Source organism: Balaenoptera acutorostrata, chromosome 4 (genome assembly GCF_949987535.1).
Source record: "Balaenoptera acutorostrata chromosome 4, mBalAcu1.1, whole genome shotgun sequence".
NCBI lineage: Eukaryota > Metazoa > Chordata > Mammalia > Artiodactyla > Balaenopteridae > Balaenoptera > Balaenoptera acutorostrata.
The window spans coordinates 70,579,373-70,588,925 of NC_080067.1; the positions used below are offsets into that span (position 1 = coordinate 70,579,373).

Here is a 9,553-nt window from a genome sequence, read left to right on the forward strand (position 1 = left end):
CAAGTCTCACTTATGCTACTTACCAGCCAGGTGGCTTTGAACAAGGTACCCCCACTCTCTGTGCCACTCACCTGAAAAATACCAGGAATAATCCCCCCTAAGGGACTGTGGTGAGGTCTCGGCAGGTGCACGAAAGGAGCCTTGGACACGTGCTCCCCTGCACCGACCCCCCCTACCCAGTGTCTGCACGAGGGCGTGAGCATCTATGGGCATAGGAACTTCTTCTTAGTCGATGTTACTTGTCCCAATGCCAAGCACAGTGCTTTGCCTAGTGTAAAAATAAGAGAAAAATAAAATAAAAACTAACTTATAGGTGCCTCCAGAATCCAGACCAGAGTTTTGTACTCAGACATCCTTTAGCAAGACCTGTTCACAAACTAGCAAATCCCTGCTGCCCCCTGTCGTCGGAACAAAAACTTGCTCTGTGTACTCAAACAGTCTGAAGCAAAAGTCAAAAGAGCAGGTGACGTGTCTCCAGATGGAGAAACCGAAACTGTTTTTTCTTCTTGCTGGAAACTGAAAGTTATTGTCAACATGGACTCCAGGCCTCAGAGCAAGAGAATGGTTTTGGATGTTGGGACATGGGAGCAGATATTTCAAGAACTGATCTCGCAGGAGAAACCCGAGGCAAGATGGACCCTGAAGATGGATGGGAACCTTCAGCCAGACTGTGTGGCCCCAGGGTGGAAGCAATACAAGCAGAGAGCATTTGGCAGGTATGTGAGAGTCTGTCCAGCCATGGGCCTTTCTGAGCCAAGAGGTTCAGCTAAGCATTGATGATTCTTTTGAGAGATTGTTAAAAGAATATGTGTCACCAGGCTCTTCATGCTTTTGTAATCACAGTGTTCTTTAAGATGGAAATGATAAGGCTTTAAGCCTCTATTTTGCTTAACGGTAGGAAATTTTTTCTTTACTAGCCTTCCTCCCTAAGTATTTCTGGAAATCCCCAGGGAATACCATAAATCTGCCCTCCTATTCTCTCACCACAATTTATTCCAGACTGCTTCTATATAGAGACCTGCTCTCCCCCATCAGTCCTGTCTGGCTTCCCCAGGCTGCAGCAGCCCTACGAGCCTAGTCCTGGTCAGTACCAGCCTAGGACTGGGGCCTTCCTTTATAGCCCCAAGAATTCATTAAGGCCAAGCAATGGCTTTGAACATTACTTTACTGAAGGCCTGAAGATAATAGGAGGGATTGGTGCTGCAAGAAATTAAAACCTAGTTCTTGGAGTCCCTAAATACTGCCCCTCCCTTATTGTCTGTCTCCCTCTTTAACTTCCAATGAGCCTCTAAGTTGCAGGAACCAGCTTCCTTGCCCATGCAGAAGGGTGAGAAATGCTGACTTGGACGAGACTTGGACAATCAAGTCTTCTCTTTTTATATGGCATGCAGGGACCTTCGCTTCACTTTCCATCTCACCTGTTATCCTGCTTCCCTGCCTGCCCCTATCCTGCCTCAGGTGTCCTCTGTTCCATTCTTTATGGGTTACTAGACATGCCATAAATTTTCAGACTTCTATACCCTTGTCTATGATGTTCTGCCTGTTCAGCAGGCCCTTTCCTTCCTCCCTCCCTACCTGTCCCTCAAGGACTAACTCAAGTACCCTGGTCTTCCTAGGGAGAGTAAGTGTTCTTTCTTCTCCATTCCCATAAGACAGTGAATGGTTCTCTCTCTCTCTCTCTCTCTCTCTCTCTCTCTCTATATATATATATATGTTTGTAATACATTTATAAATAACATATGTTCATGTATTACATACTACAGAACATATATATTTATATATAATTATTTTTAGCTGCAGAACCCATTGTTTACATGAAGCCTCCCGGGGGTCTACAGAACACAGTTTTCAAGCCATTGGCCAGAGCCTATGTAGCAGTCATTCTGTTCGGCTTGGAACCTGGTGAACTATGTAAGAGTCTCTCTTTGCACCAGCCAGAGCTCTTTGAGGGACTCATGATGTCTTTTATCAGTTTGGCACTGCCGCAAATGGACAGGTGCTTCTCTTGTTCAGATGAATTGACCTGATAGTCATTCTGAGTTGGGAAAAGCAACGGATCAGCATAGTTTTAGAAAAATATCAACCAGCTTTTGAACAGCACTTTGTAGTTTACAAAATGCTTTCACATATATTATCTCACTTAATGTTGACAATATAACCCTTGAATATTTTATGGATGTAAAAATTGAGGCTCAGAGTAGTGATTTTTCCAAAGTCCCCCTGTTGTAAACTATGGACTTCAGTCTCCAACCCAAGTATTATGGTTCCAGTAAGTCAGGTACAAAACTAACCACATTGCTCAATAGAGGTGATGTGGTATAGTAGGTAGATAATGCTGGGATTGGAAACATGGCTCTACCACTTAACTTTGTGTGTCCTTAAGCAAGTTGTATACTGTTTTATGATTCAGTTTCCTTATCTGCATATTGGGCTCAATAATGCCTACCTCAGAAGGGTGCTTTAAAGATAAAATGGGATAACATTGTAAAACATTGCCTCAAAATAGGTACTTTATAAGAGTTTTCTATGACCTTGTGAAGACCAAATTTCACTGGCAAATGGCAGAAATGTTTTTCCCTCTGAGACATCCAGAGATGTTTTACTGGCAAAGAGGCAGACTTGGTACCACATATAGGTGGGAGTTCAATGGGCCACAGGAGAAAGCTTTATTAGAAATGCAGTCCCTCTCATTCTTGTTAAATTGTCAATATCACATACACTTTTTCAAGTTGAAAGGGTTCTTAGAGACCGAGGCCAGGCCCATTTCCCTGGCCTCGGTCAACAATCAGCTGAGGGCACGATGCTCTTCTGTCTGTAGGTTCTCGTGTTCCTCATGCCATCGAAGCTGGGCTTCCGCCCAAGTGCAGATCCTATGTCACATGTACCTGGAGCACCACAAGTCCCAGGGGAAGGTGCTTGTGCGGCTCTTTGGTCAGAGGTGCCGGAAGTGTTCCCAGTCTCAATTTGAGAAGCCTGAGTTCTCCCTGGATAGCACCATGAGGATTCTGAACAACCTGGTGCAGCGTATTCTGGAGAGATTCTACAGAAATGGCATCAGGAAGGTTTTGGAGATGCCAGTGATCCAGGAGGTGCCTTTGAATGGGCACCATGATGTGGTCAATTGTGAGGCATGTGTCCTGGGCTTCTGTGTACAGAACTTACCTAACTGCACGACAGAGCCAGCCAAATCCTCTCTCTCCTACACGAAGACTGGCAGCTCCTCTCCTCACCTTGGTGATGTGTATGGCCAAAACCGAGCTAGGAACCAGTCAGCTGAGGCAAAGGAGGCTCAGGGAAGTGGGTATTCCTGCGCCCATAAAGGCCCAGGGCCCAGCCATGCCACTGCTGGGATCCAAGTGCCTGGGGCAGGCCCTCAGCTCAAACAGGAGACGGGCCGACTGCTCACACCAGGGACAGACCGGCAGGCTGCACAGGGAACAGGCCTACAGCCCATCCGAGTAGCAGGATCACTTCCCCCAGGGTGGACAGACCCACAGCCCAGACAAGCAATAGGTCCACTACCTAAAGGGTTGGCACATTCACAATCCACACTGGGGACAGGACCACAGAACCCCCGGCTGACATATTCTCAGGCTATAAAGATGTCAGGCCAGCAGTTGACACAGGACGCACAAGCCACCCAAGGGGCAGGTCGTCAGGCCACAAAGGTGACAGACCCACAGCCCACACGGGGGACAATCCCAAGGGCCACATCAGGGTCAGACAGTCAGGCTACAAGGAGGGCAGACCCCTCACCACTGGGGTCAAACTCACAGCCCACACTGGGAACAATCCCAAGGTCCACATCAGTGTCAGACAGTCAGGCTACAAGGAGGGCAGACCCCTCACCACTGGGGTCAAACTCACAGCCCACACGGGGAACAATCCCAAGGTCCACATCAGGGTCAGACAGTCAGGCTACAGGGAGGGCAGACCCCTCACCACTGGGCTCAAACTCACAGCCCACACGGGGAACAATCCCAAGGTCCACATCAGTGTCAGACAGTCAGGCTACAGGGAGGGCAGAACCCTCACCACTGGGGTCAAACTCACAGCCCACACGGGGAACAATCCCAAGGTCCACATCAGTGTCAGACAGTCAGGCTACAGGGAGGGCAGACCCCTCACCACTGGGGTCAAACTCACAGCCCACACGGCGAACAATCCCAAGGTCCACATCAGGGTCAGACAGTCAGGCTACAGGGAGGGCAGACCCCTCACCACTGGGCTCAAACTCACAGCCCACACGGGGGACAATCCCAAGGTCCACATCAGTGTCAGACAGTCAGGCTACAGGGAGGGCAGAACCCTCACCACTGGGGTCAAACTCACAGCCCACACGGGGAACAATCCCAAGGTCCACATCAGTGTCAGACAGTCAGGCTACAGGGAGGGCAGAACCCTCACCACTGGGGTCAAACTCACAGCCCACACGGGGAACAATCCCAAGGTCCACATCAGTGTCAGACAGTCAGGCTACAGGGAGGGCAGAACCCTCACCACTGGGGTCAAACTCACAGCCCACACGGGGAACAATCCCAAGGTCCACATCAGGGTCACACAGTCAGGCTACAGGGAGGGCAGAACCCTCACCACTGGGCTCAAACTCACAGCCCACACGGCGAACAATCCCAAGGTCCACATCAGGGTCACACAGTCAGGCTACAGGGAGGGCAGACCCCTCACCACTGGGCTCAAACTCACAGCCCACACGGCGAACAATCCCAAGGTCCACATCAGGGTCACACAGTCAGGCTACAGGGAGGGCAGAACCCTCACCACTGGGCTCAAACTCACAGCCCACACGGCGAACAATCCCAAGGTCCACATCAGGGTCACACAGTCAGGCTACAGGGAGGGCAGAACCCTCACCACTGGGGTCAAACTCACAGCCCACATGGGGAACAATTCCAAGGTCCACATCAGGGTCAGACAGTCAGGCTACAGGGAGGGCAGACCCCTCACCACTGGGGTCAAACTCACAGCCCACACGGGGAATAGGCCCCATGGCTACATGTAGGACCTTCAGTGAAAGTCAAGCTGCCTGGGTCAGGCAGGAGAGGTGCTCACCTAGAGGGTCTGCTCCAGACAGCTTTTTCAGATTATCTCCCTCAATGCAACCAAATAATTCCCTTAACCAGGAGCAGCTGTTCAGGTGGGGCTATGTCTGTGTTGTTGCTCTGTTTACCTTTTTTGTATCTAAATACCTATAAGTAGAACAATGAAAAAAGACTTGTCTTCTCTTGTCTTAATTCCATGGTAATCAATGAACTGGCTGCCATTTTAATATGACAGAATTTGCTTTGGGACCAATGCAGGGTCAAGTTTATAGAATAAGCTCGGTGCTTTGTGACCACCTAGAGGGGTGCGATAGGGAGGGTGGGAGGGAGGGAGATGCAAGAGGGAAGAGATATGGGAACATATGTATATGTATAACTGATTCACTTTGTTATAAAGCAGAAACTAACACACCATTGTAAAGCAATTATACTTCAATAAAGATGTTTAAAAAAAAAAAAAAAGAACTGGTTCCTGGACCTCCTTTGCAGATAGTTTAAAACATGACCTAGCAGATAATGGACCCAATAATAAATATTTGTTAAATCATTAAAAGATTTTTACTCATGCATTCACTCATTCATTGATATCAATATATATAGACCATATCTTGACAAGAACTGAGGGACATATGTTAATATAAATGTTTCAGACATTACATGAAATTTCTAAAAATCTTATATTTGTATTTGTATGGAAATATGTATGGAAATATGTTAATATAAATGTTTCAGACATTACAGGAAACGTCTAAAAATCTTATATGTTCTGGTATAATGTTATAAGTAATAATCCTAGTTATTACTTTAAAATGTATATCTCAGAAATAACTAATTTTCTTGTCAACTGCATTATTATGAACTTTCATCAAATCTTTAACCATGGTCATTTTTAAGTCTTTTGTCATTTACAGACAGTTCTGGGTGTACTCTGATGATTTTGCAAATATGTTCCTATAAAAGAGTTTCATCTTCAAGAAATTCATGGAAAAGACTCTGACAAGTACAGGTTTCTGGTAACTGACTGTACTGCTGAACTGAATGAATAAGCATTTTCAGAACTCTAATGAAAAACTGATGAACTCATAAAAGTGCTAACAAAAGATCAAGATGAAAAAAAAGAAATTAATTACATGGGACTGAGTGAACTGATGAGGATGAGTATAATTTTTGTGACTTTCTGTCTGAATTAAAAAAAAAAAAAATCCCACAAGGACTCAGAGGAAAAGAATATACAAATCAATTTTCACTGCAAAGTAAAGGAGCTGTTACAGTGGAGGATTACTGGACTGAATGTCAATGTTATGACATAGTATAAGTGTGTGTCATGTTTGGTAATTGCAATCATTGTTGCTTTTGTTGTGGTCATCCATGTACAATGCTTGGTGTCAGTCTATCTATCTCTTGTAAAAATAAAATACAGTGTGTGTGTGTGGAAAAAAAAAAAAAAAAGAATACTAGTTGAAGGGTTTCCTAAGGAGATTACAATAGGATAAATTAACTCTATCTACAGAAACACTGGAGAATAGAATATAAAATGTAGTAGATCTGTATGTAGTAAACATGGAAAGATATCTAAGGCCTGTTAGTGAGTAAAAATAAGGATGTTACACACACACACACACACACACACACAATATAATCCTACCTATCAAAACAGCACAGAACAATTCTCTATTTTTCTTATGGGATGTGTGTGTGTGTGTGTGTCTGTGTGATCTTGAAGATCACATGCCAACATGTTAGCACCTCTGGGAAGGTGCGCAGGACAGGCAGAAGGAGAGGAAATGGGGACGGAGAACAATGACTAAAGGGGGGTTTTAGCTTTGTATGGATTTTTTTTTAAATGAAATGATTGTGTTTACATTATTGTTTTTGCAACAAAAAATTAATTTTAAGATTTCAGATTATTTATACTTCACTGTAATTAATCACAAGCCATGACTGCTGGGTATTGTAGAAGCCTAGCGCCTAATGGTACTAGGAAAGCATTATGGTAGATGCTGTAGAAATTCCTAAAGCGTATGACTCCATTAATGTTCCACCTTTTGAGATCCATGTCTCAGGCACAATTTCCGAAGGAGAAATCAAATGTAATGACTGGCAAACTGATTGCGGTCTAGGTCTTTAATACCAGAGAAATATCTAGACAGGATCATACTAAATTAAGAAGTAGTCTGTACCTCCAAAGAATTTACTTTGATACTTCTGAGAATCAGACTAACTCTGAGTAAAACACATTTTGCAAATAAAAACAGGAGAAGAAAAAAAAAAAAAAAAAAAAAAAAAAAGAACTGAGGGACATGAGTTTCATCAGAAAGTTATTGTAGTAGGCTGAATAATGGTTCCCCCAAAATGCCCATGTCCTAATATGTTACTTTACGTGGCTAAAGGGACTCTTCAGATGCGACTAATTTAAGGATCTTGAGATGAGGAGATTATCCTGTGTTACCCAGATGGGCCGAATGTAATCACATGGGTCTTTATAAGAGGGAGGCAAGAGGGTCAACGTCAGAAACAGGAAAGTTAACTATAGAACCAGAGGATGAAGTGATGTGCTCTGAAGGTGGAGGAAGGGGTCACAAGCCAAGGAATGCAAGCAGCCTTTAGAAGCTCATAAAGGCAAAGAAATATATTCTCCCCTAGAGCCTCCAGAAGGAACCAGCTCTGCTGACACATGACTTTAGCCAAGTGAGGCTGATATTAGACTTCTAACCTCCAAAACCATGAGATGGTAAATTTGTGTTGTTTTAAGGCACTAAATTCATGGTAATTTGTTACAGCAGCAACAGGAAATTAATACAGTTATCAGTATCACTGCAGGGATCAGGCAGTTATGCTTTGGGTATGCTTTAGCTTTAACAACAACAACAACAAAGAGTATAGATTAGAAATATTGACATACACATCCCCTCTTGTTCTTTTTTCTCTCCTACATAAACCCACCCAAATATCCCCATCCTAGAGAGATTTTCTAAAGCGTCATCAAATCAAAGGGAATCTGTTTAGAATGGAGGTATTTGGGTGGGCTTAAGTAGTTTGGTGACCCTTGGAGCTATCATATTCTTTCACTACTTCTAGCATTGAATTGGGAATCATGTAAGAATGTGCCAATCCTGAGATCTTGTGATGCATAGCTACATCTTTCACTCTCTATTTCCATCTGTCTGCTAGGCATTTCTACATGGTTCTCGTACTGCCATCCCTATCTTCCCACATTCAAAATCAGGCTCATCAGCATCTCTGACTTTCTTGTTCAAATTTGCCCTAGTCACTCAAGCTTATCACCTTAGAGTCATTTTTAACTTCTCCTCCTTTTCACCAATGCTTATTGTCCCTTCTTTTGTCAAGTTGCTCCCATCTCTTGCCACTAGGTTTTCCTATCAAACCCTCTCCCCAACCAGTTCAGGGACTTGGATTATTGAAATAATGAGGGGATTTGGATTTTCCCTCATAGGCAGTGGGGAGTCATTGCAAGCATTTGAGAATATGGGCAATTTGAGTAGAATAACAGTTTAAAAATATTATATCTTTCTGGAAAAGAATGGAGTATAGGATAGAAACAGTTAGGATTCTGGCTTGAAATAGGAGAGTGGTAAACACAGAGAGGGGTTCTTGTAGACAATAAATATCTTGAAGGAATTTGAAGACAATGAAATGCAAGATGGCAGAAAACCCAAGGATGAAAACACTTCCTTTTTTTCTGGCCATCTCTTTTCATTTCCTCTCAGGCCACTCCATTTATATATGCCCCCATCCCCAAACCACTTTACTAAATGTCTGCATTCCTCCTGTTTTCATACCTTTTTGTTTCTTTCATAAAGAACATACACATGAGGACTAGAGACTTTATTTCTGGCTTGGTTATGAGATACGACTGGTGCAGGTCATTATCCCTCCCTGAACCTCAGTTTCTCCATCTGTAAAACAGGTTAATGACTTCTAATTAAGCATAGAGGATTGAACACATGCATTTCCTTCTGATCGCTCTTGAAATCCCATTGCGTGACAGTAAAAGGGGGAAAAAAAGGCATCAATTCACAAGGCAAAGAGCATGAGTGGAAGCTACAAAACGATGGATTAGTGATGGGTTACTGACTTAGCAGAGAGATCTGGAATACAAGTTAGGCAAAGGAAAACCAAGGTGCAAGGCAATTGATATGGCACAATTTCAGAAAAGTTCAAAAACTGTAGGCAACAAGTAGCTCTGAAGGTGGGTGTTAGGAAGCCTGAAGTGGGAGGATTGGTTGAAAGCCTTTAGAAAAAGTTCCTTTTCCCCACTCCGATGCAGCCTTGTACCCACTCTTAACTCATTCCAGAGAGAGGAATGGAGGTTTATTCTCTGAAGACATTGACCCAGAGGGACTCTGGGCTTAGGAACTTGGGCATAGTTAAGGGAGGGGGTACCAACCAGCAATCAGAAAGATAGTGAAAGTCTACATACTGACTAGAGGCACTCCCTTAGCCCACTACCAAATCTAGGAGCCAGCATTATC

The 9,553-nt window shown here is 44.0% G+C and overlaps 1 protein-coding gene across 1 annotated transcript; it reads left to right on the forward strand.

The window, feature by feature from the left end:
- The first annotated feature begins 422 nt into the window (after positions 1-422).
- RTP4 (receptor transporter protein 4) lies at positions 423-5,352 on the forward strand. The gene is made up of 2 exons (XM_057545833.1): positions 423-716; positions 2,819-5,352. Exons 1-2 carry the CDS (start codon positions 535-537, stop codon positions 5,211-5,213), a joined length of 2,577 nt encoding a protein of 858 aa, XP_057401816.1. The 5' UTR covers positions 423-534; the 3' UTR covers positions 5,214-5,352.
- The last annotated feature ends 4,201 nt before the right edge of the window (positions 5,353-9,553 follow it).

Coding starts and splice junctions, on each gene's coding strand:
- RTP4 (XM_057545833.1), top strand. CDS start 535: ATGGACTCCAGGCCTCAGAGCAAGAGAATGGTTTTGGATGTTGGGACA. Junction 717..2,818: donor AAGCAGAGAGCATTTGGCAG/GTATGTGAGAGT, acceptor TTCTGTCTGTAG/GTTCTCGTGTTCCTCATGCC.